The sequence below is a fragment of the Pseudoliparis swirei genome, chromosome 6, assembly GCF_029220125.1.
Source record: "Pseudoliparis swirei isolate HS2019 ecotype Mariana Trench chromosome 6, NWPU_hadal_v1, whole genome shotgun sequence".
NCBI lineage: Eukaryota > Metazoa > Chordata > Actinopteri > Perciformes > Liparidae > Pseudoliparis > Pseudoliparis swirei.
This window is the reverse complement of record NC_079393.1, coordinates 28,859,156-28,872,483: the sequence shown is the minus strand read 5'-3', so window position 1 is coordinate 28,872,483 and position 13,328 is coordinate 28,859,156. Positions and strand designations below refer to the sequence as shown.

Here is a 13,328-nt window from a genome sequence, read left to right as displayed (position 1 = left end):
CTTAAACTTGGGAAGCAATATTAATTCTAATAATTTTCTGAGGTTTTAATTGTTGGGGTCAAATTGACCCCGAGGGTAAAATATGTTAGTAAATGTAAAGGTAACAGGAGGGTTAAACAGAACATGTTTCTCTTGTTTGTCAACCATTAACTCCACCATGATACAATCTAAAGGCCTCTAGTCTTCCTCTAGCAGCTGCTGAGGCAAACTGACTGTGTGGGTTTTCTTCATGAACTGGGCCGTGATGAAAGGGACGGGGACACCGCTGCAAAGCTGAAACCTCACCGCCCGGACAGGTGGACAGATTGACAAGTGACTTTTCTTTTGCTCGGTCCCGATGCGCAAGACGGAGCTCTGTGGCGCGCCAGACGGAGATCGATAAGTGTTAACGCAACGCAAAGAGACAGAGATGACATGCTGCTGTGGAGATACGATCAACAACAGACGTTTAGTTTAATAAAGAACAAAGACGTGCTCTAGAGAACATGTCAGGGGGCGGGCCAATCTCTTTAATGTCATGCGATCTACCGACACTACGCCGCGATCGACTGGCAGGTCGCGATCGACGTGTTGAGACCCTGATCTACAGGAAGTAAAAGTCGTAACAAGGTTTCCGTAGGTGAACCTGCGGAAGGATCATTACCGATGAACAGACCGTCTGCATGAGAGCGGACAGAGTTCAGATTGAAGTGGTGGATTGGAAGCTCATTTTGCAAGTGACTTTTTCTCCGTCCCGATGTGCGCGCACTCGCCGGCATCCGAGCTCTGCGGCGCGCGAGACGGAGATCGGAGTCGTGTTCACGCGACACTAGAGACAGAATGACACGCTGCTGGAGAGACGACCAACAACAGACGGATTGGAAGCTCATTCTGCGCATGCTTTAAATGCGCAAAAAAACAAAAACTAGTTAAACCTGTAATTGAATTAACTGAGTTAACGCGTTATTTTTCACAGCACTAATATATATATATACAGCATGGCTCATTGATCGATGGCCACCACACTGCAAAGGGCTGTCCCAGATTGTCTGTTCAATTCCTCATCGGGTTCCTTTCTCTTCCATCTCAATACTGGCAACGTTCCTTCTGTCCTGGTGTTTACTAATGTCATTGTTATTGTTTTGTATTTATGTGTTTGTACATGAAGAGCAACAAATACACATTTAGTCAGACTCCTTGAACGTCTCCAGTAATGAAAGTTGATATCAGTCACCGTTGTTCATAATGTGCTCCCTGCAGATGTCCAGCAGCTGGTAGGGATTAAAGCAGATGTCCCCCCTGAGGACCAGGACCAGGAGGACCCAGAGCCCCTCCCCATAAAAGAGGAGCCGGAGCCCCTCCACATAAAAGAGGAGCCGGAGCCCCTCCACATAAAAGAGGAGCCGGAGCCCCTCCCCATAAAAGAGGAGCCGGAGCCCCTCCCCATAAGAGAGGAGCCGGAGCCCCTCCACATAAAAGAGGAGCCGGAGCCCCTCCACATAAAAGAGGAGCCGGAGCCCCTCCCCATAAGAGAGGAGCCGGAGCCCCTCCACATAAAAGACCTGCAGGATCTCTGGACCCGTCTAGAGGGAGATCAGCTCATTGTGCTGCAGGAGGCCGATATCGCCAAGTTCTCATTCACTGCTGTTACTTTCACGAGTGAAGATGATGAACCTCAGACCTCACAGCTTCATCAAAGCCAGACGGAGGACGACAGAGAGGCGGAGCCTCTAGCCAGCAGCTCAGCTGCATCGATACAAACAGAAACTGATGGAGAGGACTGTGGGGGACCAGGACCAGACAGCAACCTAAATCCACATCGTCATTCACTTCCAAATGCTGATGATGAAGAGGCTTCAGACTCTTCTGAGACTGAAGCCAGTTGTGGTGAGTGGCAAGAAGCTTTGTCAGAGTCTGGATCTGAAAGTGTAGATGGGGACAATGTCTGGAAGGAGCCCAGGGCACCTGAGTCTGCTGCACATGCCCCGAAATATAAGGAAGCTCTTGTAAGTTATGTGGGATGTAACACTGGCAACAAATCCAATGAGTCACTTTCAAAAGTGCTCATGAGAAAGAAACCACCCAGTTGTGATGTGTGTGGGAAAAGATTTACAGGTCGGGGACAGCTGAAGAAACACATGAGGGTCCACACAGGAGAGAAACCATTCAGTTGTGACGAGTGTGGGAACAGATTTACAGAACAGGGAAGTCTGAAGACACACATGAGAGTCCACACAGGAGAGAAACCATTCAGTTGTGATGAGTGTGGGAAACGATTTACAGAACAGGGAAGTCTGACGACACACATTAGAGTCCACACAGGAGAGAAACCATACAGTTGTGATGAGTGTGGGAACAGATTTACAGTACAGGGAGGTCTGAAGAGACACATGAGAGTCCACACAGGAGAGAAACCATTCAGTTGTGATGAGTGTGGGAAAAGATTTACAGTACAGGGAGGTCTGAAGAAACACATGAGGGTCCACACAGGAGAGAAACCATTCATTTGTGACGAGTGTGGGAAAAGATTTACAGAACAGGGACGTCTGAAGACACACATGAGGGTCCACACAGGAGAGAAACCATTCAGTTGTGACGAGTGTGGGAAAAGATTTACAGTACATGGAGGTCTGAAGACACACATGAGAGTCCACACAGGAGAGAAACCATTCAGTTGTGATGAGTGTGGGACAAGATTTACAGTACAGGGAGGTCTGAAGAGACACATGAGAGTCCACACAGGAGAGAAACCATTCAGTTGTGATGAGTGTGGGAAAAGATTTACAGTACATGGAGGTCTGAAGACACACATGAGAGTCCACACAGGAGAGAAACCATTCAGTTGTGATGAGTGTGGGAAAAGATTTACAGTGCAGGGACATCTGAAGACACACATGAGGGTCCACACAGGAGAGAAACCATTCAGTTGTGACGAGTGTGGGAAAAGATTTACAGAACAGGGAAGTCTGAAGACACACATGAGAGTCCACACAGGAGAGAAACCATTCAGTTGTGATGAGTGTGGGAAAAGATTTACAGTACAGGGACATCTGAAGAAACACATGAGGGTCCACACAGGAGAGAAACCATTCAGTTGTGACGAGTGTGGGAAAAGATTTACAGAACAGGGAAGTCTGAAGAGACACATTAGAGTCCACACAGGATAGAATGTGTTTCCTCCAGTCATGACAAATTCAACATGTAAGTTGTTCTCTTTCTAATGTGTTAATTTAAAAAAAAAAGTAAAATGTATTTAATTGTTTCCCATGTTATTTGTTTGTAAATGAGATGGAAGGCAAAGTGTTTTCCAATCATTTGATGAATCTTTATTAAAAACAATGACAACATACTGAGTGTCTTTGATGGAGGAAACTAAAAACTCTGTACAAATACTTCTGTATTAAAAATGAATTTTCCCTGTAATGTTTTAAAATCTACATAAAGAGACTTTTGCAAGTTCACTTTGTGTTACGGAAACTTTGTTACACTTTCTCATACAGATCCCATTGTTTTGTATAATTCTCAAGAAATAAGTTTCTATGTAACTATAAACTCACAGGAAGATTCTTGTAAACGATTTGAATGATAGTTAGCGGGAAAGTAGAGACACTTTTGAACTGCCTGTACCAATTAGTGTCTTGTCACCTAGAAAGCCTTTTATCCGACCGTATATATTTTTATGTATATATATATAGTTATATTACACATGTAATTGCAAACAATTTGGTCAAAATTAAAAAGATACCACTTTAGTTCAACGTTAAAGTTTATTTAAAATATTATGTTATGAATCTTAACCCATAGTCGAACTGATTTAACGTTATCTGTGAATAAATAAAAAACTCTTTGTGCTCGTTAGTTCCTCCAATATATATATATATATATATATATATATATATGAGATCAGGCTGCCACACAGCGCGCTGACCGCATGGCGCTGTGGAGCTCACTAAGGAGCAGAACCTCAACCACCGCGACTGATGACGTTTCACGAGTCCACGAGAAGATAAGTACAGAGAAGTACACAAGTACAGAAAAGTACATAAAAACAGAGAAGTACACAAGTACAGAAAAGTACACACGTACACAAGTCCAGAGAAGTACACAAGTACAGAGAAGTACACATGTACAGAGAAGTACACAAGTCCAGAGAAGTACACAAGAACAGAGAAGTACACAAGAACAGAGAAGTACGCAAGTACAGAGAAGTACACAAGAACAGAGAAGTACACAAGTACAAAAGTAAAGAGAAGAACGCAAGTACACAAGTACAAAGAAGTACATAAGTACACAATTACAGAGAAGTACAAAAGTACAGAGAAGTACACAAGTACATAGAAGTACACAAGAACAGAGAAGTACACAAGTACAGAGAAGTACACAAGTACAGAGAAGTACACAAGAACAGAGAAGTACACAAGTACAGAGAAGTACACAAGAACAGAGAAGTACACAAGTACAGAGAAGTACACAAGAACAGAGAAGTACACAAGTACAGAGAAGTACACAAGTACAGAGAAGTACACAAGAACAGAGAAGTACACAAGTACAGAGAAGTACACAAGTACAGAGAAGTACAAAGTACAGAGAAGTACACAAGTACAGAGAAGTACACAAGTACAGAGAAGTACACAAGTACAGAGAAGTACACAAGAACAGAGAAGTACACAAGTACAGAGACGTACGGACAAGAACGCACATGGAGAGGCTACAGAGAGATGGCGGCGAGGACGTGTCGGGTGACGCGGCTGAAAGAACTCGTCACACCAAACCCTTCACCGTGATTTGTCAATCCGTTTGTCTGTCAACATTTAGAGAAAACAACAACCAATGAACACTCAGTAAATCACAAGGACCTCCCACCTCACAGCTGAGGCTCATTAGCAGCCTGTCAGTCAGAGAGCAGAGAACACGGCGAGGACTGACGTCACAACCAGGAAGCAGCTGCAGGGATTTAGGCGAGCAGCGCGGAGGAAGAGGAGCTCCAGAGCCACGAGGAGGAACACGCAGCCGGAAGAGGTCCACTTGGACCCGGGAAGTGACTTCACGACACGCTGCGTGTCCGTCACGGTGTCCTCGACATGCTCGCGCTGCTGACTAGGAATGTGTTCTCCAGAGAGGATTGACCAGCGCCTGCAGCTCCGCCTCCAGCCCCGCCTCCAGCCCCGCCTCCAGCTCCACCTGCCCGGCCGGTAAAGAGGGCTCGTGCCCCGGAGGACCACCAGCATGACACGATGACATGATGTCGTTATCGTGAAGCCATATTGGAAATAGTTGTTTTCTGTTTTCTATTTCTCAACATGAATATTATGTAGAAACTTGTAAAAAAAAATATGTATAATACATATTTATAAAAATAAATAAAATGTAATGGTCAGGGGACTTTTTTTTGCTGCTCCGCTCGATGCGCGCGCAGACACGCCGGCATGGAGCTCTGCGGCGCGCGAGACGGAGAGAGAAGAGTGACCGACACGTGGAGACAGAATGACATGCTGCTGTAGAGACGACCAACAACAGACGTTTAGTTTAATAAAGAACAAAGTCGTCTTGAAGGAAAGAACCGTACATTACTTCTGCTGTGATCTGGCGCTAGAGAGAACATTACAGTGGGGCGGGGCCTCACCCTGATAGAATGGTGGGGGGAACACTGGGATGTGTCACATGCAAAAGCCTTTAAAAGGTGAATTTAATTTTTTTTGTAAAATCGAGAAAATGAGCCCAGCCTCCAGAGGGTTAACGTGACATATGTCAGTTACCAAGGCCACTGGTTCTGCTGCTGTTCAGTGGTAAAGATGACAGGACCAATGGGGTCTCTAATACACCTTTGTTTCAGTGGCGACTGGTGAATTTTTTGGGGGGGGGAGTGCAGTTGGGCGACGCGGTTTAAATAGCACTCAACAATGAGAAGAAAAGAGGTTTTGAGTAGAATATTGTAGAACACAAAGCTTTATTTCAAGAACACAGCGTGCTCAACACGGTCCAACAACAACTATCAACACACTGTGACTTTAGCATGAGAGGTTCAGAGCAACTTTAAGGAACATTGGGTTGGGTTTCAGAGGTTTACAGAATAAAAGAGTTTCACCCTCACATGAAAGAGGTTCAGAGCAGAATAGAGTCAGAAAGAGATCACATGTTACATTGGGTGACAGAGTAGACCCACTACTGTAAAGACAAGTAGCTCCTCTCTTTAAAGTGGGCAAACTTCTCAATAACTCTCTGGTTAAAGTCAATCATGTCTGTAACCAGCCTCCATTATTCTGGAGGGAATGTGTCTGTTTTTCAGAACTTTTTCGTTGTGTTTCGATGCCAGTTCGGTCTCCTTCTGCTGCTCTGCTCTGCAAACAGGGTTAGCTTCATGCTGTTAGCGCGTTAGCTCCATGCTCTTAGCTAGATAACTGCGTTAAGATTCGTGCTTTCCACTTGTCTGCAGCTCTTTAGACCCCTCCCCCCGTTGTAGTCCAGAGAGTTTCAGTCCCTTTGGAACAACAGACAGGGGAAACTAAACAGCATTACTCACTGAGCTCCAGCTAACAGCTCCGTTAGCTACCTGCTCACGTAGCTCCATGGAGCTCTCTGGCTGAGGGAACGATACGTCTCTGATCTGCCGAATAGTCCAGTCACGTGAAATAATAAAACGATATCATTGGCCAGAGCACACATTTTTGTGCCCCAAGATTCACGTTTCATCCGCCAATGAGAAGCCGTCCTTGCCGAAACGACCGTGAAATGTTTGCTCGCTGCCACACACACACGTTTGGCCGGTGTCCCGAAAATGAGGAGGGGCTTCTCTCAGTGATGATGAGTGGCGATATATTATCTTTTTTCACATTAACTTAAGTGGTTGTTGACAGGCTGACGGTCTCCCACACACATTTAGCGCGTCAACACGGTATATTTACTTTAAATGATTTGGCATATTATGTTTTTTGACAGGATGTATTATTTATTTATTTTCTTCTTCTTTTTTTTTTTCATCTCAAAATGTTAAGAGGGGCGGCGCTCTAGCGCCCTCTATGGACGCACCGCCACTGCTTTGTTTACTAATCTGGATGTTTCACTGAAGAAACAATTTATCATCCACGATATTAAATACCTCGCTAGCACTTTATAGGGAGGAGCCTCTTTGAAAACACAGCTCTGTGTGAAGTTTGGTCATTAAAAAAGAATACAATTAAACAAGTGTCTAAAATACACGCTGTCTGAAGGGATTACTCGTTAATTCATTAATCGCGATTAATGAATTTCAAAATGTGCGATTAATTAGTTAATTTTTTGTAATCGATTGACAGCCCTAATATTTATATATACAGTAAATATATATTTATAAATAAATAAATGTATATACACAGATATATTTAGATATACATATATGTTTATAAATATGTATTTATATATATTTATAAATAAATATATTTTTATATACACAGTATATATATATATAAATAAATGTATTAATTTATATATATATATTTATATATATATATATTGAGGCGCCACAAACATTTTTTAAAACTGATTTACATTCCATCCGTTCGTTTCTAAAATGAAGACGTGTGTGTTTCTGTCCGCGGCGCTTCAGGGCGAGGAGGGGCGGGGCCAGAAGAGCGTCCTGGATGCGAACCCGGAGCTCCAGGCCATGCTGGAGATGGCGGGGAAGACTCTCCACAGCCAGGGCCTCAGGGAGCCTCAGGAAGACCAGGACCAGTGAGATGGACCTGGTCCTGCTGGGCGTGGATCACATGTACGCCGGACTTTAAGACGTTCTTCTGTCACGACATGCAGGTTTCTCTTTCCTGGTCTTTTGTGAGCTTCTAGCCACATCTTCTGTTCCTCTGATTACAGAAGCCTTGAGAAGAAGGAAGAGGAACACGTCTGGTGGCCTCAACAGGTTCTACATGAGTTCTGTCTGCACTCGTCGTCTGGCAGGTGGATTGAGTTGCATTACTCCGGTCGGCCACCAGAGGCTGCACCAGGACCCCGAGCTCTAAAGAAAACTACAAGCAGTAGAACAACACTCACTAAAAAGAGCAAAGAAAACAAACTAACAGAAGGTTTCAGGTGAAACATCCAACCTGTAGAAGCTCTGCGTCTATAGTGACGTGGATATTAAAATGAGCCTGAAGGCCTCAGAGGAGGGACGCGTCTCCATGTGCATCCTCTACAGCTCAGTAAGGATGAAGAACTAGCGGCAGATTTCAGAGATTATTGGATGCAAACATGCAGCCCATATTAATCACTCTCTTCCATTAGCAGTCGCTAGCAGCGTTAGCTCCTCGCTAAACGTGTGAGGAAGAGGCCACGCAGCACTGACCCATCAGGCCCATCTAATCACTTCATTAATTCAAGATTCAAGATTCAAGATGTTTTATTTGTCACATACACACACAGGGTGTGCAGTGAAATGAAAGTGGCAATGCTCAGCAGGAATGTGCAAGGGCAACAAGTACACACTATTTACAATAAAAAACAACACAATATTTACAGTACAATATTTACAGTAAGTGTGTGTGTGTGTGTGTGTGTGTGTGTGCCTAAGAGGGGCAGTTGTGTGGGTCTATGTGGGGGTCCTGGTGAGGTCGGAGTTCACAATCCTGATGGCCTGAGGAAAGAAACTCCGTCTCAGTCTCTCTGTTCTTGCAGCGTGACTACGGAGGCGCCTGCCTGACCGCAGCAGCTGAAACAGTCTGTTGTTGGGGTGGTGAGGATCCTTCATGATCCTGCCGGCTCTGGTTCTGCACCTCCTGGTGTACAAGTCCTGCAGGGTGGGAGTGTAGTTCCAATAGTGCGCTCAGCCGAACGCACTACTCTCTGCAGAGCCTTCCTGTCCTGAGCGGAGCAGTTGCCAAACCAGGCTGTGATGCTTCCTGTCAGGACGCTCTCTACAGCTCCAGAGTAGAAGGACTGAAGGATCCTCTGGGAAACTTTAAATTTCCTCAGCTGCCTGAGGTGGTAGAGGCGCTGCCTTGCCTTTCTCACCAGAGTGTCTGTGTTCGTTGACCATGTCAGATCCTCGGTGATGTGGACTCCCAGGTATTTATACCTGCTCACCCTCTCCACAGTAGTCCCGTTAATCCCCAGTGGTGAGTACGTCCTCTGTTGTTGTACCCTCCTAAAGTCCACAATCAGCTCCTTAGTTTTGGTGACATTCATGATGAGGCTGTTGTCCCGGCACCAGAGTGACAGATCAGCAACTTCCTCCAGGTAGGCCTTCTCGTCGTTGTCGGAGATCAGGCCCACCACCACTGTGTCATCCGCAAACTTGATGATGGTGTTGAGCTGAACCTGGCCACACAGTAATGTGTGTACAGGAGTACAGTAGGGGCTGAGGACGCAACCCTGGGGATCCTGTGTTCAGGGTGAGGATTTGGAGGTGTGTCTGCCCACCCTGACCACCTGTGGCCTGGCGGTCAGGAAGTCCAGGATCCAAGCACACAGGGGTGTTCAGTCCCAGCTCAATCAGCTTGCCGGCCAGTCTGGGGGGACTATGGTGTTGAAAGCTGAACTATAATCAATGAACAGTAGTCTCACATAGCCCCCCCTCTGGCTGTCCAGATGAGAGAGTGTGGTGTGCAGTACCTGGGAGACAGCATCATCCGTGGATCTGTTTGGGCGATAAGCAAACTGCAGCGGGTCCATGGAGGAAGGGAGGAAGGCGCAGATGTAGTCCTTTATCAGCCTCTCAAAGCATTTCATGACCACCGAGGTGAGGGCCACCGGTCGGTAGTCATTCATACATGCTGGAGAAGCATTCTTGGGCACAGGGACAATAGTGGATCTCTTGTGGATCTCTTGATGTATCTAATCACATCATTAATGTATCTAATCACATCATTAATGTATCTAATGACATCATAAATGTAGACCAGATCTCCACTTCACACCTCTCTTCATGACAAACATCCCCGGGGACCAGACAGGCGACTCTGTATTCCAGCCTTCAGCTCGACTATCATGCAAATCTCTGAGTCGAGTTACACATGCAAACCTCTCCCGGCGGCTCGGTGACTCCATGGAGAATGTTTCTGCTCTGTTTATATTTGTGTATGGAAATGATTTCATCATTTAATTACAGTAAATGTGAATATATTTGGAGCTCGGGATCACCTCATTATTTGCTCCTCGTTGCAGTTATTCGTCCCCTGCTGGATGAAAGGTGTATAACAACATATTATATGGATAACCTCTATCTACTAAAGAACAGTTTTGAGGCAATTTGCATAAATATTTCCACGGCAACTGCATTTCAGAGGGATTCAATAATATACTTACTACTTTTATTGATGTATTTAATTAATATTAGGGCTGTGAAACGATAAAAAAATTTAATCGGGTTAATCACAGGTTTCTGTGGATTAATCATGATTAATCACATATTACCGATATTCTCGGTATATTTTTGTGAGAACATAAAGATTCATGGCAAAAGACGTATCATTTAAACATTCTTTTTTTATTCATAAAAAAACAAACAATGGTGCTGCAACTCAGCAGTTATTTAGCAGTTTATGAACATTAATATAACCTCATTCCAAACAGAATGTTGAAACAGAACATGTTTCTCTTTTCTGTCAACCATTAACACATGACACAATCTAAAGGCCCGCCTAGCTAGTCTTCCTTTAGCAGCTGGTGAGGCAAACTAACTTGTTCACATTCTCTGACAGTAAAGCTGACCGCTTCTTTTGCACAATGTGTCCTGCGACTGAGAACCGTCGTTCACATGGAACCGTGGAAGAAGGAGTGGCGAGGTATTTGCAAGCTAGTGAGGCCAACTGCTCATGAGCTCCTGAATGAGATGACCACCACTCCAAGGGGCCGTCCTCCAGACCAACGCTGGGCTCTGCTCTGTACCTGTGTAGGGCTCTGTGAGGCTGCTGCACCTCTTCATCTGATTCAGAATCTGAGCCCATTACCAGAAGGCTCATTTTCTTCTTGGGTGGCCCATCTTCAGCAGCTTGTGTCCTCCTGGCCCTGTGTGACTGTTCCTGCAGCAATCTCTCAAGTGTGGTCCACACCTCTGGTCTCTCACTCTTGGGTAGGCTCTTCAGGTCTTTAAAACGTGGATCCAGCACTGTTGCAATCTTGAGCCATTCATTGTTGGTATTTTCTTGGTGGGAGGCTAGGTCTGTCTTGAATGCCGTCTTAAATGTCACCACATATGCAGGGTCATCTTCGGTGACTTCCATTACATGACGCAGGTGGCAGAGTGCAGGCAGTACCACAGAGCAGGAGACATAGGCCTCCCCACCCAGAATTCCAGTTACATACCTTCAGTGGAAACACACAGACACACACACACACACACACAGGAAGATGGAGGAGGTGAGAGAGATAATTAAGTTATTAAAACAGGTACACAAATATAATTTGAATTTAATCTTTGACTCTTTGTGGAGCACTTTGTAAACATTGTTTTGAAAGGTGCTATATAAATAAAGTTATTATTATTAATCAGTCCAATTTAATGTTAGAATAGTCACATTATCATGGATTGCTTACTTGCAGGGCTCTAGAAGAGATTCCAGTCTCTGCAGTCGGTCCCATTCCTGTTGTGTCAGCGTCACTAGTTTGTGGTGCTGCTGTCACTGCATCCGTATTGCGGATCAGACGTTTAACCATGTCCAGCGTTGAGTTCCAGCGTGTCGGGACGTCTTGGATCCGTGGCGGCTGCGCCTGCATGCGGTTCTCTTGCTCCGCGTTGAGCTCCGCCGTGTTTGCTGGGCTGTGCTTGAAGTGGCCAACAATTTTGCGACACTTGGACAACGCATTCACAAACCCGCTGTCAGCGAGGCTCACGGTGATGCTTCTCTGCTAAATGTGAGCGATGCACGGCATGTGTTCATATGGCAGTAGTCTAGCCGCGGCTACCATATTGCGTGCACTGTCTGTCCCTATAGTCGTCATTTTCTGATCAATTGCCCAGTTGCTTGCAACAGTTTTGAACTGTTCAGCACATGCCTCTGCAAAGTGGCGCTCTTCGGTTTTCATGCACGTTAGTGCAAACGACTTTAATTTCCATTTGTCGGATATTAGATGTGCAGTTACACCCAGATAATTATCATTACTCACAGAGGTCCAGTGATCCCCTGTCAGCGCCACATGTTCCGTAGCAGCCAAGTCTTTTTCCTTTTTGTTCTTTTCAGTTTCATACAGCTCGTGGATTTTAGTCATGATAGTGCGTCTTTGCGGTGCTTTGATGCCCAGGTCCCCCGTTGCCACTCGCAAAACTTCGGTGAACCCCTCATCCTCAACAATATTAATTGGTCGACAGCTTTTTGCAATCCATTCCGCAACTGTGCTCGTTAGCTTGTCACAGGCAGACTTAGTGAGGGGCCGACGTTGTTCAGTGAGGGTGGTTTGCCGCATTCCACTCACCTCACCGGCAAACCCATGCTTCGCGTTGAGATGGTACTTAAGGCTGGTTGTGCTACGGTGAAACGACAACGTCTTGCCGCAGAATGTACACATCACTTTTGATTTATTTAATGTTCCATCTTTGAATTTTTGGAACATGAACTTCCCATCCAGAAGGTCCCCAGGCTCATCGGAATTATACATGTTGCTTGCTAGGATAGCAGTTAACGTCTGACTGCATTAGAACCGGAAGTAGTTCAGATTGAATATATATGGAAGTTCATTCTGCGCATGCGTTAAATGCGTTATAAAAAACAACTAGTTAAACCTGTAATTTGATTAACTGAGTTAACGCGTTATTTTTCACAGCACTAATTAATATACTTGCTACTTTTGTTGATTGTACTTATTTAAAATACGTACTACTGATGAAACTACCCAGTAGGTAGAAGCAGAACATTAATCTATTTAATCCTTCAGTCCTAATATTCCAATAAAAGAACGATTGATCTCAAAATGATCATGCTAAACATAACATGCACTGTGGATGAGACAATGGGCTCAGACGAGGCCGACCAATCAGGAGCAAGACATGCAGACTTGTTTAGACACTTTGTGTCTCTTCGTAGTGGTTTTGTGTCTCTTTGTAGTTTGGATTGTGTCTCTGTGTAGTTGTTTTGAGTCTCTTTGTGGTTGTTTTGAGTCTCTTTGTGGTTGTTTTGTGTCTCTGTGTAGTTGTTTTGAGTCTCTTTGTGGTTGTTTTGTGTCTCTTTGTGGTTGTTTTGTGTCTCTTTGTAGTTGTTTTGGTCTCTTTGTAGTTGTTTTGTGTCTCTGTGTAGTTGTTTTTTGTCTTCTTTGTAGTTGTTGTGTGTCTCTTTGTAGTTGTTTTTTGTCTTCTTCGTGGTTGTTTTGAGTCTCTTTGTGGTTGTTTTTAGTCTCTTTGTGGTTGTTTTGGTCTCTTTGTGGTTGTTTTGTGTCTCTTTGTAGTTGTT

General features: G+C 44.7%; 1 protein-coding gene across 1 annotated transcript; it reads left to right on the top strand.

The window, feature by feature from the left end:
- Window positions 1-1,199: 1,199 nt before the first annotated feature.
- Window positions 1,200-3,440, top strand: LOC130194775 (gastrula zinc finger protein XlCGF57.1-like). The gene has a single exon (XM_056415939.1). It carries the CDS (start codon window positions 2,046-2,048, stop codon window positions 3,144-3,146), a length of 1,101 nt encoding a protein of 366 aa, XP_056271914.1. The 5' UTR covers window positions 1,200-2,045; the 3' UTR covers window positions 3,147-3,440.
- Window positions 3,441-13,328: the final 9,888 nt, after the last annotated feature.